This window comes from Hylobates moloch, unplaced genomic scaffold, assembly GCF_009828535.3.
Source record: "Hylobates moloch isolate HMO894 unplaced genomic scaffold, HMol_V3 SCAFFOLD_5, whole genome shotgun sequence".
NCBI classification, from domain to species: domain Eukaryota; kingdom Metazoa; phylum Chordata; class Mammalia; order Primates; family Hylobatidae; genus Hylobates; species Hylobates moloch.
Genome location: NW_026652280.1, coordinates 79,670,408 through 79,690,025, shown reverse-complemented (window position 1 = coordinate 79,690,025; position 19,618 = coordinate 79,670,408). Strand labels below are relative to the sequence as shown.

At 54.8% G+C, this 19,618-nt stretch overlaps 2 protein-coding genes across 2 annotated transcripts; one reads left to right on the top strand and one right to left on the bottom strand.

Moving 5' to 3' along the window:
* The first annotated feature begins 4,099 nt into the window (after positions 1-4,099).
* PTGDR2 (prostaglandin D2 receptor 2) lies at positions 4,100-9,138 on the top strand. Its single transcript, XM_032152995.2, has 2 exons — positions 4,100-4,180; positions 6,345-9,138. The coding sequence occupies exon 2, from the start codon at positions 6,354-6,356 to the stop codon at positions 7,539-7,541; it is 1,188 nt and encodes a 395-aa protein (XP_032008886.1). The 5' UTR covers positions 4,100-4,180; positions 6,345-6,353; the 3' UTR covers positions 7,542-9,138.
* CCDC86 (coiled-coil domain containing 86) lies at positions 8,980-17,972 on the bottom strand. Its single transcript, XM_032152996.2, has 4 exons — positions 17,147-17,972; positions 12,018-12,147; positions 10,057-10,131; positions 8,980-9,865 (listed from the first exon to the last, which is right to left on the bottom strand). Exons 1-4 carry the CDS (start codon positions 17,902-17,904, stop codon positions 9,746-9,748), a joined length of 1,083 nt encoding a protein of 360 aa, XP_032008887.1. The 5' UTR covers positions 17,905-17,972; the 3' UTR covers positions 8,980-9,745.
* Positions 17,973-19,618: the final 1,646 nt, after the last annotated feature.

Genomic DNA, 19,618 nt, shown 5'->3' with positions numbered 1-19,618 from the left:
GTTTGTGGTAGTTTGTTCTGACAGCCCAAGGAAACAAATACACCACTGTTGTTTCTGCGAGGATTGCCTGGCACATGTGTGGGCCTGAGCCCAGGCCAGGGCTGCCTCTGCCTGCTCTGCTTTCTTGTCTTCTTTCCTACTATAAAGCGATCAGTCCCCCAGGTTGTACCCACTGCAGGTGAAGACAGAGCCATGGAGAATTGCACCAGACCATGGGTAAGAAAGGTTCCAGAATGGGGCCGGGCACAGGGGCTCAGGCCTGTAATCCCAGCACTTTCGGAGGCTGAGGCAGGCAGATCACCTGAGGTCAGGAGTTCGAGACCAGCCAGGCTAACATGGTGAAACCCCTTCTCTACTAAAAATACAAAAATTAGCCAGGTGTGGTGGCGCACGCCTGTAGTCCCAGCTACTTGGGAGGCTGAGGTAAGAGAGTCGCTTCAACCTGGGAGGCAGAGGTTGCGGTGAGCCAAGATAGGGCCACTGTACTCCAGCCTGTGCAACAGAGCGAGACTCAGTCTCAAAAAAAAAAAAAAAAGTAAAGTTCCCAGAATGGGTCACCACGAGGGACTGGGGTCCTTTGGGGTCTGCACAGGGAAGCCAATTTTAGAGATTCATTCTGTTCAGCAAATATTTGTTGGGACCCTTCTCGTGTCAGGCCCTCTGCTTGCCTTTGGAGGGGAGGAGATAAAATAGGAATAAGTCTCTGTCTTCAGGTGGCTCATGAAGGTGGTGAACAGTTGTGTGAACAAGAGTTACCAGGGAAGACAAGGGGGGCTGCAGGTCAAGTGAAGTGGAGATGTGGGAGGGAGGGACAACATGTGGGTTTGTCTGAGAGAATCAGCAAAGGCTTCCCAGAGGAGGCAACCTCTAACCAGGGTTTTGAAGGATGAATAGGAGTTCACTGAGAGGCCAAGAAAAGAAAAGGCATTCCAGAGCAGGGCACAAACAGCATAAGCCAGGGCACAGAAACAGCCTGGTGTGCACAGGACAGGAGGGGACAGTGGCGAGTGCTGGCTGATGACAGGATGCCACCAGGGAGTGGCAGCAATGCCGGGGGAGGCTTGGGTGGGACTGGATCACCGAGGGGCTTGTTGGCCATTTGAGGAGTGCTGTGGGTGATGGTGGCACCAGGGAACTCAACCTGGGCCTCCCCAAGGAGGGGTCCCTGCCATGCTGCTCCTCTACTGGGTGTGGGTAGCTCGAGGGCTTCCGAGCAAGGCGCTGGAGGATCCCAGGGCAGGCCTCACCCTGCTTCCTGCCCTGCATCTCACTTCCTGTTTGACTGACTTCTTTAAAGTGGCCAGAATGGAACATAAAAAACCCTCCTGCTAAGGCAGGGCCAGAGGGAGAAGAAAGCCCATCTGGGCTGGGCCTATGCCTGGGGGCTCCACTGGCCCCTCCTCCATTCTTTTGCTCCCTTGGCTGTATTTGTTAAACATTGATGCTGTAAGTATCCTCTGAGTATCTAGTGACATTGGTGGTCTCAGAAAGAGGCCCTGCAGGATGAGTCGTGGAGGGGAAGTGGCATTCCCAGCAGCACGTGCCAAGGCATGGAGGTGGGGAAAGAAAGGATGGGGTAGCTGTGGACATGAGGAAGGGGGTGCAGGGACTGGTGGTTGGTGCACTGGATCCTGAGAGGCCTTGAATGCTAGGTTGGGAATCTGGACAGCTCCCATGGGCAGCAGAGACGCAGCAGAGGTCCGTGTGCCAGGAAGCGACAGGCTCAGATTCATCTCCTCCACAGCAGAAGGTGATGCTGAGGCAGCGAGGGACCCGACTTCCCCTCTTACTGCCTCTGATGTTAAGTTCCAAGCCTTGGAGAAGGTTGTAATTTAGGGACTAGGGCCTGAGCCTGAGTGCAGCTGCATCTTTCTCCCAGTCTTGGGGGACGCAGGCCATGGGATAAGGCACGGCATGGCTCTTCTTCAGAAAATGCCTCCGGGCCCTGCTCATCTGGAACTTGTTTTGGTTTGTTTTGGTAACTTTAAGCTTGTAGCTTTTTTTGTTTACTTAGTAATACATTTTCTCTAGAGAGATCTGGACGTGAGTCACTACAGTGATTACAGGACTGGAAACAAGGACTGAGAAGGGGCAGATGAGTAAGGGTTTTTTAGCCAGAAAAGAAGCACCTCAGCAGGGCGGCCAGGAGAGGTTGTGCAGGATGTTCACTGCACAAGGTTACCAGTGGAGGGGGCAAGGGTGGGCTGAGATCCAGAGGAAGGGCTGTGCCTTATCTTAAGCCTGATGCCCTGGTGCTGAGATGTGTCTGTGGGGTGGGGTGGTGGGGAAGGGGTGATTCTTTTTCTTAGTCCAAAGAGAAATCTGGGCTCCAACCCCTGTCCTTTGAGGGTGGGACTGTGCAGAAGAAACACCATTTAAAGTTCATATTTTATTGCTGTGAAGTTACTTGCCCAAGATCACATAGCTGAGGAGTGGCAGTGCCAGATCCAAACACTGGTGGTCTGGCCCCAGAGTCCCTGGGCTTAACCACAGCCTGACACTCTCTGTGCGCAGACAAGGCACACGTGGCCTTGTCTGTGATTCAGCGGGTTGGGCGTTGGGGGTGGGTGGAAAAGAGGGCACTTTCCCCAAGCAGAATGGAATCATCCACCTATTTCCTCTGGAAGGCTGCAAGCATTTGTCTTTGGAAGTCAAGCCTTCCCTGACCTGGGGGAGAAGAGACATTTTCCTGTTGTTAATAATTTGGATCACCAAGCCTCTTACTGATCTGCCATATTGGGCTACAATGAGATGTATTATATCCATCACAAGGGCATAGCATTTTACTCATTTTCCACTCATGATGGTAGCCTCTCAGCAAGAGCGTATTATGCATCAGGCTCTGCATTAAGCCTAGGCCTAAATGGAAGATGTTTGTGCTGTCCATCCCATGGGAGGTGCCTTTGCCTTGATACAGGGATATTGAGTTCTTAACATGTTTTAATGAGTATCCATTAGGTGCTGAGATGCTGAGGTTGAAGGGATGGTCCTGACCCCAGGAAGCTTGGTCAGCAAATGAGAGTAAGGAGTTAGGGAACAATGAAATGCAAACTTCTCTTATCCTAGGGCTTTGAACCTGTGTGGTTTTTTTGTTTGTTTTTGTTTTTTAGTTTAAATTTCCACTTTTTTTTTTGAGATGGAGTTTTACTCTGTCATCCAGGCTGGAGTGCAGTGGTGTGATCTCGGCTCACTGCAACCTCCACCTCCCGGGTTTAAGCGATTCCCATGCCTCAGCCTCCCAAGTAGCTGGGGTTACAGTCATGTGCCACCACGCCTGGCTAAGTTTTGTATTTTTAGTACAGACGGGGGTTTGGCCACGTTGGCCAGTCTGGTCTTGAACTCCTGACCTCAAGTGATCCATCCGCCTCAGCCTCCCAAAATTGAGCCTGTTTTAAATAAAAGCTATTTGATCTTTGCCTTAGAGCCTATATTCATTTTTCCCTCAGAGGGGAAGGAAGCTGATTTTTATAAGCACTTACTGTGTGCCACGAGCTTTGTGCAATCCACCTCATTCAACCCTTAAAATAAGTCCGACGTTACTGCTCCCGTTCACAGATGACAACCCCAGGGCTCAGCAATCAGAAGTAACTGACCTCTTGGCCCGCGTTCTTGCCACTGCCCCCACTACCCCACTGTACTTTCCTGGCCTTAGAGCCGTCGGGTCCCTCATGGACAGGCCCCCACACTGCCTGGGAAACTGAGAACAGCTGGAGGGGTTTCTTCTCTGAGGATGCTGGTGTCGGGAGATGGCAGCCCAGGACCAGTGGACAGATGGATGAGCCATTCTCCTTCTCACATACTTATCCTACACGCTGGTCACTCTCAAAAGCACACCCCTAGGCACACTTGGGCTCACACTCTCTTGCACACATCGATTTTTTTCACATGCACTTGCACTGCCCTCTGGACTTCTGCAGTCTCCTTCATGAAGCAGGGGTGGGTGGAGCAGGGGCTGCCGGCACTGATGGAAATTGATATTTGAACACCCGTGTGGCAACTCACTCCCCAGCTGTCCCCGCCTCCCCCAACCCCACCCCTAAACACACATGCACTGGGGCTGACAACTATTTCCTCTCTCAGCCTCCCTCTCCCACCTCTCTCTGCCCGCTGCCTCTCGTCTAGCTGCTGTCAGGAGCTGACTGCCTCCAGGGCTGGAATCCTGTGCTCCCTCTGTGCCCAGGTAAGGAGGCAGTGGCCCAGGGGCTGAGCAGCCTAGTGCCCTCTCTAGACCCACAGGAGAAGGCAAAGTTTTACCAGGTGAGAGGGCTGTTACCAGCTAGGATGGCAGAAGGTTGAGTTTACCAAAGACTGGAGGGGACTTGGTTCTCAGAGGAGGGAAGGACTAGCTTCTCTTAGGCATTAAATAGATGTCGGGTACGAGGGGAAACCACTCAACTGTCTGTCAATATTCACAAGCAGTCTGGGTGGGAAGATGACACCAGCAGGCTTAGAGTAACTGGCCCAAGGTCGTGCAGCCAGGAAGCCGAGGAGCTGGGATTCAAACCCAGGTCTTGGACTCCCACAGTTTGCACTCCACTCTCTGTCTCTCTCTTTTTTTTTTTTTAAACCTGCCAAAGCTGGACCTTAGCTGCTGGGCACCTGAGAATCCTGGGAGGCTGGGGGCTGTCTCTATAGAGTCAGAAGGACTGATCTGGCGGTTCCCAAGGGTGGCAGGACTGTGCTCTCTGATCATCCCCATGGGACTTGGATAAGCAGCAGCTGGTCTGCAGGGAATGTTTCAGGGCAGACAGGGGGTGGTACTTGGCTGTCTGCTGGGAGTGAAGTCCCAGCCGCGCTGCTGCAGCTGAGGAATGCTGGGCAAGTTGCTGTGCTTCTCTGAACTTCATCAGTTTCTTCTTCTGAAAAATGGGGTCTCATAGGTTCATTGCAAGAGTAACTACTCTGCACATTCTAAAGCTTAGGAAGTATGCCCATTCTCAGGAAACACAGGCTCCTCTTCCATCTACCTGCAGATCCCTCGCTCCAAGGGGCTCATCTGCCAGCAGAATTATAATTTGATATCCCAGGACCCCACTCTATAAAGGACTGTGGTCTCTGGAAGGGAGTGGGTTTTCTCATCCTGGCCAACACTGTTTTCCCTAGAAAGATGAGTACTGAAGACCACTGCTCCCCTCTCCTGCTTTTCTTCCTCCTCCTCCATCCTCTCTTCCTTGGAGTAGGGGTAGAGGAAAGAGCACAGGCTGAGCATGAAACTTGCTCCCCCACATGTTTGTGCTGTCTGGGTGGCTCTGGGCCAGTTGTCTAGCCACTTGAGGTTCAGTTTTCTCATCTGTAAAGTGGGATGGAGTACTAGCACCATTTTTCTACAGCCAGAAAGACAGCACCTATGTGAAGGACCTACCATAGTACCTGGAGTGTCATTGGTGCTCAGGACAACCTGAGTGCCTGTCCCCTGCTACTTGCCCCCTACCTCCTTCATGGAGCCTCATGCAATTTCCTCAGCCCTCACTGGTCTTGACCAGCCTCACATCAGATGGTCTTTCGGGCTTTCAATGAGGATGTGAGCATGCACGTCTTATTTGTTGGATGAATGCGTGATGGAGTAAGTGAATGAACAGGGGTGGGTTTCCTGGGGCAGAGAGAGCTGCTGTGGCTGCCCCTGAGAAGGGAGAGATCTTTTGGCCCCATTGGGCCTCCAGAGCCTCATGTGGGAGTTCCTCCTACCCAGCTCTCCCGGCTCTTATCTGATTTCCTCTCCAACCATCAGAGGAGGGGCTGGTTCCACTGTTTATGGTCAACACATCTAACCAGCCACCACTGACTGTGGGGAGCTCCATGGAGGATCTGTAGAGAGGCAACGTCTGGGGGCGCCATGGATGCTGTGGGTGGGAAGGGGCAGCATCTCCATCGCCCAGGCCAGCAGAATCCTCTTGCCCTAATTGTGGGGCCTCCTTCACCTGCCAGTGCTCTGGGGATGGGAAAAAGGAGTCTTGTGTGGCCTGACCTTGTTCCTATTTCTCTGTGTGATCTTAGACCATTTGCTTCATAATCATCACAATGACACTGATAAAGTGCTTGCTGTGTGCCAGGCCATGTTCTAAATGCTTTTATGTATTAAACTCACTTAATTCTCCCAATAACTCTATGAGCTAGGTGCTGTTAGGACTGACATCCAAGTTTCAGAGGCAGAAAAAGGCTCGGGAAGGTCAAATGACTTGCCCAAGCACAGCAATGCTGGGATATTATTCCCCCCGCCCCCACCGCCCAATATATTCGTGGGTCACATTGGCATCTCCTGGGGAGGGTCCCACTCCAGGCCTCTCTCTTGGTTCCCCCGTGGCCTCTGCACTTCCAACCTAGGCGCCTCCTTCCCTCCACTACAGAGCCCCACGATGTCGGCCAACGCCACACTGAAGCCGCTCTGCCCCATCCTGGAGCAGATGAGCCGTCTCCAGAGCCACAGCAACACCAGCATCCGCTACATCGACCACGCGGCCGTGCTGCTGCACGGGCTGGCCTCGCTGCTGGGCCTGGTGGAGAATGGAGTCATCCTCTTCGTGGTGGGCTGCCGCATGCGCCAGACCGTGGTCACCACCTGGGTGCTGCACCTGGCGCTGTCCGACCTGCTGGCCTCTGCTTCCCTGCCCTTCTTCACCTACTTCTTGGCCGTGGGCCACTCGTGGGAGCTGGGCACCACCTTCTGCAAACTGCACTCCTCCATCTTCTTTCTCAACATGTTCGCCAGCGGCTTCCTGCTCAGCGCCATCAGCCTGGACCGCTGCCTGCAGGTGGTGCGGCCCGTGTGGGCGCAGAACCACCGCACCGTGGCCGCGGCGCACAAAGTCTGCCTGGTGCTCTGGGCGCTAGCGGTGCTCAACACGGTGCCCTATTTCGTGTTCCGGGACACCATATCGCGGCTGGACGGGCGCATCATGTGCTACTACAACGTGCTGCTCCTGAACCCGGGGCCTGACCGCGATGCCACGTGCAACTCGCGCCAGGCGGCCCTGGCCGTCAGCAAGTTCCTGCTGGCTTTCCTGGTGCCGCTGGCGATCATCGCCTCGAGCCACGCCGCAGTGTGCCTGCGGTTGCAGCACCGCGGCCGCCGGCGGCCAGGCCGCTTCGTGCGCCTGGTGGCGGCCGTCGTGACCGCCTTCGCGCTCTGCTGGGGGCCCTACCACGCGTTCAGCCTGCTGGAGGCGCGGGCGCACGCCAACCCGGGGCTGCGGCCGATCGTGTGGCGCGGGCTGCCCTTCGTCACCAGCCTGGCCTTCTTCAACAGCGTGGCCAACCCGGTGCTCTACGTGCTCACCTGCCCCGACATGCTGCGCAAGCTGCGGCGCTCGCTGCTCACGGTGCTGGAGAGCGTGCTAGTGGACGACAGCGAGCTGGGTGGCGCGGGAAGCAGCCGCCGCCGCCGCACCCCCTCCAGCACCCGCTCGGCCTCCTCCTTAGCTCTCGGCAGCCGCCCCGAGGAACCGCGGGGTCCCGCGCGCCTCCTCGGCTGGCTGCTGGGCGGCTGCGCAGCGTCCCGGCAGAGGCGCCCCCTGAACCGGGCGCTGAGCAGCACCTCGAGTTAGAACCCGGCCCGGGTAGGGCAGCGCTCACACGAGAAAGCATCACCAGGGCGCCGCGGTTCAACTTGATATCCGGACTCCAGCCGCAGTCATCAAAGTCCGAGGGGCAGGACCCAGGCATCTGCATTTTAAAGCGCCCCAGGAGACTCTGAATCTTTTTCAGAAACAGTGAGTTAAAGCAGTGCTTCTCAAACTTTGATATGCCAGTGAATCACCTAGGGGTCTTGTGAAGTGCAGTCTGATTCAGGAAGCCGGGGCCAGGTACTGAGAGTCTGCACTTAACAAGCTTCCAGGCCGAGAAGCCACTGCGGCAGGCTCACAGGCGAGGCCTGGAGCAACACAAAGTGAAACTCATAATAGACTTCCCACTCTAGGGCAGTGGAGTCGGAAGGGCACACGGGGTGCCTCTCCCCGGAGCTCAGTTTTACCAGATGATGGGGGAGGGGGGAGGGAGTTTTATGTTAAACCATCCATGTATTTTTGGAGGAGAGGAAAGGTTTGAGAAGCACTGTTCCAGCCTGCCCTCTTTATTTAGCCAATGCTTACTGCGCTAGACGCTTCATCCCACAATCTTAAGGGGCAGCTTCTATTAGCCAGTCTTTACAGCTGAGCACATTCTGGCTCAGGGAGGTTAAGTGACTTGCCCAGTTTCAGGGCTAACGACCACAGGGTCTGCACTCTAACCCTAGGCATCACATACTCAATGACTCTGGTGAGCGAGGACATTCTCTGACCTACTCAAGGGACTTAAGATGCTACCTTGTGACCCAGCACTGCCCAAAGTGCTTCCAAGGCAGAAGCAGCAGGGGATGGTGTGGTCAAGCACTCGGGAAACCTGGGGCTAATCAAATCCAACGGGGGAAATGACTAAAAGTCTTCGGTCGTTAGAACTTGAATGGGCACAGCAACTCTGAGACTACAGCACATGTCATTTCTTGGCTAAGCTGACCAGCCTCCCTGCCGGCCTGGTGTTCTGTGGGATCCCTCTGGGCACTGGTAATCCCCAAATCTGTGCAGCCCTCGCCTCCAGGCCGCATGGGGCTGGGCAGCTACCATTTCCCGTTTACGGATGGGAGGGGTAACGTGCACCTCCGAGCTAGCACTTCCACTGCACCCTGTCTCATTCCTCCACCTGCCATGGACTTGGGGTCACAGACTGCTGTGTTTGAGCTCTGCAGCCCAGGGACTGAAAAGTTGATGCCAATGAATTTTCCTTGGTGGATGAAACATCAGTGGAAGAAGCAGATGTGACACTCTCGAGATCTTCGTCCTGTGTTTTTTCTGCCACCAAAGGCCAGGATCACTGAAGGCCCGGCTCACAGCAGGTGTTGAGCAAAGGAAACAGTGAGGTGCCCAGCTAGCTGCACAGCCACCCTGTGTTGACACCTCACCCCTGCTCCCTCCCATCCCTTCCCCCTTTACTCACAGCACTTCCCCCATTGGACACGTGGTGCATTTTGCTTGTTTATTATGTTTTCTCTCCATCAGAATGAAAGCTCCTCGAGGGCAGGGGCTTTGGTCTGTTGCCTGTATTTGCCGGTGCCTGGGATTGTGCCTGTATGCAACAGGCACTCAATAAATATTTTTGCTGTAGACTGGACAGGCATGAGTTAGATTCTCTGGGGCTTCTGCAGAGACTGGTTTGGGAAAGGGGGTGCTAGGGAAAAACTCTGCTCCCTGCAACCTCCCCATTTTAATCTTTCAGTGTTGAAAAGTGGGGAGGAGCCGGATTCAGTTTGCTGAGGACAGAGGCATGGGGTGTGGAGGTGCTCAGAGCAGCCTTTGGGAAGGTGTGGGGGAAGCTGGATTCCCAACTGCCAGCCTCCAGGCCTGGGATGGACCTAAGATGCTGAGAAAGGGCATAGACTGCTGGGGGAGTCACCCGCCAGTCACCAGCTCACTGAGGAACCAGAAGAGTGTACGGTTCTTGGTTTGAAGGCACTTGGAGAAGGAGAGGAAGGAGGGATGGGAGCTGAATCTCTTCCCGCCCCCATCTCTGCCAGGTCCCAGGCACCCTCTGGGCTTCTGTCCCACACAGACCTGCCTGGAAGCCTTCAAAGGCTGAGGAGCCCCGGTCGGGGTGGGGGGTCCCTGTTCTGGAGCCATGGGGTTGGAGTGCCGGCTCCAGCAGAGGCATCTGAGCAGCGGCCTGAGGGGCTGTGTCTGACATGGTTGTTGGCCATGGAAGGCCTCGGGCCATCCTGAGCTCAGATCTTGGCTGCCAGCCGCTGGGGCGGCTGCTTCTGCAGCAGGGCCAGGGTGTCCCGCTTCTCAATGGAGCGCAGCTGCTTCTTCTTTGCCCGCTTGAGCTTGGCGGGGTTTCGGATCTGGGGGTGGTATGAGGAGAGGGCATTAGTACGGCTGCAGCCTCGGTCCAAATTCCCAGGGGAGAGGAAGGCCACCCCACAGGGGCCTGAGATCGCAGCATGAGAGTGGGGGTACATGAGGCAGGGGTCGAGGCCCTGGTTTGCACCCCCAAGTGGGGCAGAAGGGCAGAGGGGAAAAACGAGACACTCACCACTTGGACGACCTCTGCCTTCCGCTCATTCTCCAGGCGGCGTTTCAGGTTCTCGGCCCGGCGCTGTTTCTTCTCCTGGAACATGTGGGAGAAGGGGATTTGAGTCGGGGAGCAGAGGCAGCCCTGGTCTCTCAGGCCCCAGAAGAGTGTGAGCGGATAGAATTCCCAGGAGGAAGGGGAATGGCCCTCTCTGCCAGGCTCCAGGTTGGTGATGTGTAGGTGGAGGGCCAGCGGGAGCAATCCTGTGCCATGGGCTAGTGCCAGGGGCCCACTGTGGTGGAAGCTCCTGACAGCATGTTGGGAGGTGGGTATGGGACAGGCAACTGAGGACAGGGGCTGAGACACAGGGGGTGCCCACCTGGAGATTCACGCACATGCAGACAGTGGCTCCTCGTGCCACCCTCATCAACTGCCAAGGGAGAAAGGGATGCTGGCCCTTCCCCCATTCCCACCCTCTTGGACAGTCTCCCCCTCTTCCCCTGGAGTCCCGCTGCTGCAGAATGCCAGGCTAGGGGTGAGGGCTGGGTCCCTGAGATTTTTGCAGGTGTGGGGCTGTGCAGGGGCTGCACTGCACAGAAAAGGCTATGGAGCTATCTGGGCTGGGTTCGAATCTGGATCCTGTTATTTCCTAAACAGGAGACCTTAGCTAAGTCTGTGCCTCAGCTTCTTCATCTTTACAGTGACAGTGACCACAGTATCTACCTTGTAAGATAGTTTTGAGAAGTCAATGAGGGAATGCACATGCAGGGTTGGAGAAGCCCCTAGCTCCTTGGGCACAATGAGACTCTAGATGGACTCTGTCTTGGGAGGGGAAGCCCAGCGCTCTCTAGCCATGCTGACTGTGTCCCTCAGCAAGGCCAGGGTGGGGACGTCGGCTCCAAGGCTGCTGCATGGTTAGGAGTCTCTGCTGGCTTTGGTGACGTGGGGTAGGAGGGGTGGCCTAGGCCCCTGGGAAGGAAGGAGAAGTGAGCCTTGGCCTCCTGTGGTCAGGGCAGGCCTGGGCTGGGGGCTGGGCAGGAGCACCTCTGCAGTGGACGGTGAGAAGTGAGATGGCAGCTCTGTCTTGCCCAAGAGGGAGCCAGGGCCATACAGGAAAAGAGATAAGGCCTTAGCATACAGTGGCAGACACACCGTTCCTCAGATGTCAGCTGTAAGCTGAGCTGGGGTGACTTAGAGCAGGGGACACATGACTGAGTGACTGGCCCACCCCTTTTCTCAGTGGCCAGCCTGGGACCACGGGCCATGGATGAGTTGTCTGAATCCTGTTCGGCACTCCTCCTACACCACTGGGGTCATTAGAGGAGTGGAGGAGGAATCTCCCACTGACTGCCCTGCCCTGGGGGGCAGGTGCTGACCAATGCCACTCCATTTTCTCTGCATGCTGCCTGCTGAGCGCCCTCTTCCCCCCCACCGCTGAAAAGTCCCTGGCAGATGTGGGTGAGGCTGTGACCCTTTACAGGGGCTTCCTGGCTCTGGGATGGGTGACAGGGGACAGAAGTGGAGGAAAGGTGCGGGGGCCATCCACATTGCTGGTGTGTGGGCTGCTTCTTGGAGAATGACAGCAGCCATACCGGGGACATGGATTTCCAATCTGCAAGCCCTTCCCAACTGAGTAGGTCCCAGCAAAGGGCCCTCGACCCCATCTCACTGACTGCCCTACCACCCAGGACTTCCTCCTGGCCTTCTCCCCAAGGCCCACTTCTGGTCCTCCCCCTCCGTCCCTGTCCCTGAGGCTCTTTCAGCCGCCCAGGCTAAACTGCATGGTCCCCTGGGCCTCCCTGCCCTGTGGTCCCAGACTGCACTTCTGCTTCTGGCCAGGTGCCCTTCCTCCCTGGGGCCTTCAGATTCAAGAATGTTTTTTAACCAAGTCGGCCTCCCCCAGGCACCCATGGAAGCCCCCACCTCAGATCTGTACCAGCTTAGCCCTCTGAGCCCCAGCCTCAGCCTGGCTGGCCCCTCACCTGGCGGCGCCTCTCCTTCTCCTCCTCCAGGTGACGGGCAAAGTCCTTGGCCAGCTTCCTCTCCTGCCGTTCCTTCATCTTCCGCTGCCATGATGTGCGCAGGGGCTTGTCCTGAAGCATCTGGGAGAATCTGAAAGGGCGAGAGTGGGTGCATACAGGGTCTGTGGGGCAAGCACCACCCATGCCCTGTCTCCTCTCGGCCGCAGGCTCTGGACCTTTTTCCCCAGAGCCCAGGCAGAACCACCTCCTTGCTGGCCTGACAGGCGGCCTGCCAGGGCTGCAGAAACTTGGGGCAGGAGGGAACCCTGATCATGCTGGCTGCCATTTCTCAAGCCTTGGCTACATGCCTCTGAGGTGGGTACTCCTATCCTTTCCACTTACAGAGGAGCAGGCCAAGGCACGGAAAGGTTAAATAGCTGCCTAAAGATACCTTGTGGCAGTCAGGACTTGAATCCTGTCAGCAAATGCAGAGTCCAGGCTATGCGGCCCCTGCTGTAAAGTTCTGCTGCTTCCGCCAAGCGCATTTGGCCCGGGTGTGAATGCCTCTGGAGGTGGGGCGCTCACCCCCTATGGAGGTGGCCCATTCCATTTCAGAGCAGTGTGCGTAGTTAACGTTCTGGGTAATGATTCAGAATCTTCCCCACCAAGACCGGATGCGGTAGCTCATGCTTGTAATCCCAGCACTTTGGGAGGCCAAGGTGAGCCGATCACGTGAGTCCAGGAGTTGGAGACCAGCCGGGCAAACATGGCAAAACCTGCCAAGCCTACTAAAACCTACTAAAGTTTCTACTAAAAATACAAAAATTAGCTGAGTGTAATGGGGTATGCCTATAATCCCAGCTACTTGGGAGGCTGAGGTACAACAATTGCTTGAACCTGGGAGGTGGAGGTTGCAGTGAGCCGAGATCGCGCCACTGCACTCCAGCCTGGGTGACAGAGCAAGACTCAGCCTCAAAAAAAAAAAGAAAGAAAAAAGAAAAAGAATCTCTTTCCCCAGTTGGAGATGAAATGGGCATCAGGGCTCTCAGGGAAATCTGAAAAGAGCAACGATGATTTTAGAGTTACAGGAGAACTGAGCTCATCTCTGTAAGAATGCATAATACAAAGATTTATGAATGGGATGATACATCTAGGATGTACTTTAAAATATTTCAGGGGAAAAAAAATGCCAAAGATCAGCCGGGTGCAGTGGCTCACACCTGTAATCCCAGCACTTTGGGAGGCTGAGGTGGGCAGATCACCTAAGGTTGGGAGTTCGAGACCAGCTTGACCAACATGGAGAAACCCTGTCTTTACTAAAAATACAAAATTAGCTGGGTGTGGTGGTGCACACCTGTAATCTCAGCTACTTGGGAGGCTAAGGCAGGAGAATCGCTTGAACCCAGGAGGAGGAGGTTGTGGTGAGCCGAGATTGCACCATTGCACTCCAGCCTGGGCAACAAGAATGAAACTCTGTCTCAAAAAAAAAAAGAAAAAGAGAAAAAAAGCCAAGGATCAAAGATGAAGCTAGACTAGTAAAATGCTGAGCTGTGTTGATGCTGATAATGGGGACTTGAGAGCTTTGCTCTTTCTTTGTATGCTTGAAAATTTCCATTCAAAAAAAGTAAAAACAAAATGCAAAGAAGTCTCTCGGTGGCCTCCACATGCTGAAATTAGGTCTTTCTCTTTTAAAGATTCAAGGCCCATTTTGGTGTCCCTTGGCCCTGTCGACTTCTGGCCCCAGCTCCCTGATTTCCTTCTCCCCTTCCCAAGGCCTTGCCACTGAAGGCCTGGCCTCCTAAGCACTAAGAATGGGGCACCACATGGACTTTCCCCATAACTGTAAAGCTGGGCTTCCCAAGCTGGGGTACGAGAACCCTGAAGGGACAAGGTGGTGGGAGCCTAGAGACACACAGAACCACAAGACACAGTGCTGCATCTCTGTAGAGCAGGGCTGCCAAACAGAACTTTCTGTAATGGCGGAAACATTCCACACTGACACTGTCCAATAAGGTAGCCACTAGTCATGGGTGTCTGCTGAGCGCTAGAAATGCGGTTGGTGTTGATAGAGAAACTGAATCTTAAGTTTTATTTAATTTTAATTAATTTAAATGTACATAGCCACATGTGGCTGGCGGCTAAGGTACTGAGGCAGGGCAGTTCCAGACCATTGGTTCTACCTGGGTATTGAAGAAACTCAGGCCTGGGTTCCAAGTCCAACCACTTACCACCTGGGTGACCTTGAGCAAGGCAGCCTCTCTGAGTCTCAGCATCCTCTCCAGTGGAGATGAGAATCATTCCTAACCCAAAGGGTGGTGGGAGATTTAATCGACACACACACGTAATAGGTGCTCCATAAATGCTACTCCTCAGAGAAGGCAGACAGCATGCCCAAGGGGCACTATGGAGAAGATGGCGTTTGGCATGAGCACGAAGACAGGGCTGCAGCCAGGTCTCCCTCACCACACACACTTTCCCAGCTGTGGCTGTCTTCCTCCCTGCAGCAGGAGCTGCTTCCCACCCATCTCCAGGCTCACTTACCACCCACTGAAGCTGCTCCCTCAAAGATCCCAAACATCCATTCAGTGGCCGTACTGGGCCCCTCGCCACAGACCTGCCTGCAGCTTTGGAAGCTGTTTTAGTTCTCCTGAGACAGCCTCCTCGTGGGTTTCCCTGTCTTCACCCCTGCCCGCCTAAGTCTGTGTTCAGTAGCCAGGCTGATCTCACAAGTCAGGTCATTTCATTCCTTTGCTTGACACCCTTCCATGGCTCCCAAGCTCACTCAGGAAAGCCGGAGTCCCTGCAAGGGTCACCAGGCCCTGCTGTCTCTCTGACCTCATCTCCTACTGTTCCCCTTCTCCCCCTCATTCCAGCAGCGAGACCTCTGGAATGCCTCTCAAACGGGAGCTTGCTCCCACCTCAATAGCCTCTGAACTTCCCTTTCCTCTTGCCTGTTTCCCCAGATCTCTGCCTGGCTCCCTCTGCTCAGGCCTGTTTATCTGCGAGGCCATCTCTGAGCACTGTGGCGATACCCTGCCCTCCCTGTTATTCTCTGGTCCCCATCCTGGTTTATTTTTCTTTAAAGTCTTTATTACTAACATATCATGTGTGTACTTGTTCTTGATCTGAATGTTTGCTTCAGGAGAGCAGAGACTTTTTGTTCACAGCCATGTTTACCCAAGATCCAAGCAATGGTTGATGAATGAATGAACTATCTTCTGTCCTCATTCATCCACTTGCTCAGCTTAGTGCCCTACTCTGCGCTGGGATCTGGGGGATCTAGTCATGATAGGTAAATCCCCACTCTCGCACTCTCACGGAGCCTCTGGTTTAAAGGAAAACAGGCAGTCAATAAGAATCACGCAAATAAATAAGCATTTGTGTAAATGGAGGTGTTACAAAAGAGAAGTACAGCACACAATGATAACATAAAGCATGGGGACTTAACCCTAGCTGGATAAGCCAGAGAGGCTTTTCAGAGGAGGCGACATTTGAGCTGAGCCCTGAAACATGAGTGGGGGATTGGCCAGGGGAAGAGCCTTTCAAACAGTGGGAACAGCACGAGTGAAGGCGCTGAGGAAGGAGGGAGCGTCACACACGGGAGGAACATGGAGGGGACATGTGTGGAAGCTCTAGCGATGGAGGGGAGAGGAGGGTGGGCCTGCGGACCTCATTAAGGAGGCTGGAGTGCGTGCTCTGAGTGAGCAACAGCGAGTCAGGAAGGGTGTGCAGTTGGGCAGGGAGCTGGGACCACACACCCTCTCTCCAGACTTCTTGGTCAAGTGATCTGTGGCCTCCTACTCTGCTCCAGCTGCTGATCCTGTGTCTTGTGCGGGCCCCTCCCTTCTCCCCGCCGGTGCATGGGCCCAGCCCCCTCTAGCTCAGCAAGCCCATCTCCCCACCTGCAGTGTGAGTACTGGGACCCCAAGCTTCACCCGCTCAACTTGTTCATCACCCTCTCCCCACCTGAACCAGCCTCCTCTGGTTCCACATGGCCATCAACGGCCCTGCCATTCTCCTGTGACCCCCCGGGACAGGGCAGAGGGGTAGTGCCATCATCTACTTCTCCAACAGCTACAGTCACTCTAGCTTCAAAGTCTCTCCCATGGGAGACTTGCAGTAAATTACTCTGTAAGCCTCAGTTTCTTCTGTTCAATCAGGGGTGGGGGGATAATACCCACTGCCTAGGGTTTTAAGGGCCTAGCACGAAGCCTGGCACAGAGTCAGCTTCTTCCTTAAAAACACCCTCCCTCCTCATGGTCCCTCACAGGCATACATCCCTGACTCCCCTGTGGTTCCCATTAGCTCGAATTGGAACTGAACCCCACACCTCTCTTTCATGACAGCCTACACTCTTCCTTCTTCAGATGAGCTACTTCGTTCCTTCACTAAATAAGCATTCATTGAGCATTTACTATGCCCTTGGCACAGAAAGACAAGAAAGATCTCGCGCCTGCCCCTTAAGAAGGTTGCAATCCAATTCAAGGTGGATCTACAGGGACTGGGTAAAGGGGTTTTTTGCACACAGGCTTCGGAATCAGATCTGTGCTCAGGTCCTGTGCCTACCATTCATTTAGCCTTGGTTTCCTCACACAAAAAACAGGAATAATACCACCACCTGCTTCACAGGGCTGACGTGCAGATTAAGTGTGATGACACATGCTGTTCCATGTTTGAAAGGCTGTTGACTGGTAAATCCTTATTAAGGACACGATGTCCTATATAATCAGTGCTCAGTAATACTTTTTATCTTAAAGGCAAATAACTGTAACAGACTGTATTGGATGAAGACCTCACTGCTTTGATCAAGTAATGGCTGGTTTACTTGCTTCTGCCTCCCTCACTAGAGAGGGCAGACAACGGTAAATGTCTGTTGAACGAATACACACCTGAGGTGCTACAGGAGAGGCCCATAGGGACCCTGAGGAGGAAAGGCATCAGAGAAATTGATCTTTGAGGGCCTGGCCCCACCCTCTGCCGGATCCCAGGGCATTTTACCACATTCTGATTGTAATTACCTTTTTGCTAACATCCTCACTAACGTGAGCTCTCTCTAACCCTGGGGCTATTCTCCAGGCTGCAGCAGGGCAAAGGCGGGGTCCCAACACCATAGAGAAAGCAACCCCTGTCCATGCTGTCCCCCACTTCACCTTTTCTTGGAGCGGTCCTTCCACACTCGCCCCGATTTGGGCTTCCCCTTCGGGATTACAGGAAGCTCCTCTTTGTTCAACTTCTTGGACGCTGGGGCCTGGGATGAAGAGCCTTTTCGCTTCTTTGCCCCGAAGCCTCTTGTCACCGTCTCCCCAGCTGGAGGTGGCTTGCTTGGCTCATGCTGACCCCGGGGGGCGCCAGGTGCCCTGGGTGTCAGCTCCAGTAGTGGCTGAGAGGGCTCCGGACCGGGAGCTTGCTGACCGGAGTAAGGCTCTGGTGATCTTGGGCCCGGCGGTAGCTGATGCTGGGGGACTCCCGAGGTCAGCTCCTCCTTACTCTGGGCCAACTCTGAGGCCAGTACTCCCTGGTCCTGAGAACACTTTGGTGCCTCCTCACTTGACTTCGGCTGACATCGAGGGGATTCAGGACTGGACTCCGGCTGTCTTTGAGGCGACTCCAGGTGTAGGTCTTGCCGACGCTGGGGGGACCCTGCGCCTGGCTCTGGCTGCCTTTGGGGGGACTCCAAGCCTGCACCCTGCTGCAGACGGGGTGATCCTGGGCTTGTCTTCGGCGGCCTTTCGGGGGACCCCAGGCCAGCCTGCTGCACACTCGGAGGAGACCCGGGCTCCCTGGTTTCTTCTGGGTTCGACTCGAACTCCACAAGGGTTCGTCTCGCCCGCGCAACTGAGATGAGGCTCTCGGGGGATTCGGGCCTTAGGCCTCCCAGCCGTCGGCTGCGCCTTAGCGGTGTATCCATGGCTCAGCCGGTAAGTTTCCACACCCTTGCACACGTGCAGCCCCCGCCGACAACCGGCGCCTTCCTATGACGTCAGGAGTCGCCACGTCCGTGACGCACAGGAGGGGCGGTTGCTGAGGCGGCCATGTTGGTGAGGGGTGGAGGCGGGACCGGGGTTGGGGCGAGTGGGGCTCAGCATGCTCATGCGCAATTCGCGCGGACGCAGTTAACGTGTGGTTGATGAACCAGTCTTTTTCCTAGGATTCGCTTTTGCCTTTCTTGCAAAGTTTCCTGGGGAAAGAAGAGCGAGGAAGTAGAAAAGGGAAAGTGGGAGGACCCATTTCAGGGAGAGAACAGAGTTGAACAAAGGTCCGAGGAGCCCATAAGCAAGGCCAGGTGGAAGTTTTGCGGCCAACTCCGGTGCAGTTGGGCAGGGTCCTGCCCTCCTTGGGCCTGTTTTCTCATTTGTAATATGGGTCATTTTGCACTAGCTTCTTGCATCCCAAATGATCCTGTCAGAGTCCTCCCAGCTGCCTGAGGGAGTGCTACCTGGGGGTCCTGGAGGTGGAAGATCGGTCTTTTCTGTGTTAATTGTTCACACTCTTGCTTCTCCCGTCCTGTGCTTCCGTATATAATCCATGGCTCTCCTCCCTTTTCAGCGTTTTCAACGTTTATGAGTGAAGTTGAGGTACCAATAAGATGCGCCACCTTTGTCCTGTGGCTCACCTGGGCCCTCGACCGGCTGCATACCCTCCCACGTCCCTCTTCTTCTGCCCCAGTTCTAGAAACATGTTGGATCATCTCCGATCTTCCTTTCAGCCCAGACAGTGGTTTTTGCTGGTGTATGAACCTGCTTCGCCTCCCCTCCCTTCCCTTGCTGTTCACCTGTAAATGTACTTTGCTTACTAAGCACTTTGGGACCTCACCAGTGAGCAGGTGTTGCCTTCTGGACCTCCCAGGGCCTAGAGAAGACTCGGGATGTGGGGTTGGGGAATGTGGGGCTGTGGAGACCTTCCTGTGAGACCCAGGAGTGGGGCTTTGATTTACTTACAGCATGCTTCTTAGGAAGAACATCTTGGAAGTGGCCCAGTTGTGAAATTCTTGGAACTGCCTGGGGTTGGCCATTAAAGGTCCCAGGGCCCGTGTCCGACATTCCAGTGGTTTCTTTTAGAAATCATTGTTTCTCCAGCTGGGGGCTTGTGAGAGGGCCTGGGAAATTGTTTTAAGAATATCAGGAGTCAGAGTGCCGTCATCTCCCTCATGTTCTCGAGCCAAGGATACCCCTGCAGGGGGACTTTGCCTGCCTCACTGCTCCTCCCCTGCCATGCAGCTGTCCACAGCAGAAGCAGCCGGGACACCTCCTCGCTCAGCTCTTCCACCCCCCAACTGTCAGAGGAGTGAGTTCCATTCAGTTCCTTAAATGCCCTGCCCCTGCCTGGAGACCCCAATGATCCGACACTCAGAACCAAGCCCGGCAGGTGTTGCCAGGGTGCTGGAGGAGACTGTACGCCCCTCTGCCCTGCTCCAGTCCCCCTTGGCTTGCCCTGCCTCCTAAGCTCTTGTCCCCAGCTGGAGGGATCACTCTCCAGTGCCGATTGGATCATATGCTAGTCTAGCCTGAAATACTTCAGAGGGTGATCTCAGGTTTTCACCAGAGAGAGGGAGATGTGTTTTAGAGGAGGCCTTTGGGTGGCCCCCAGACATTTGGAGGTACTTTGTCAACCTCAGCATCAGG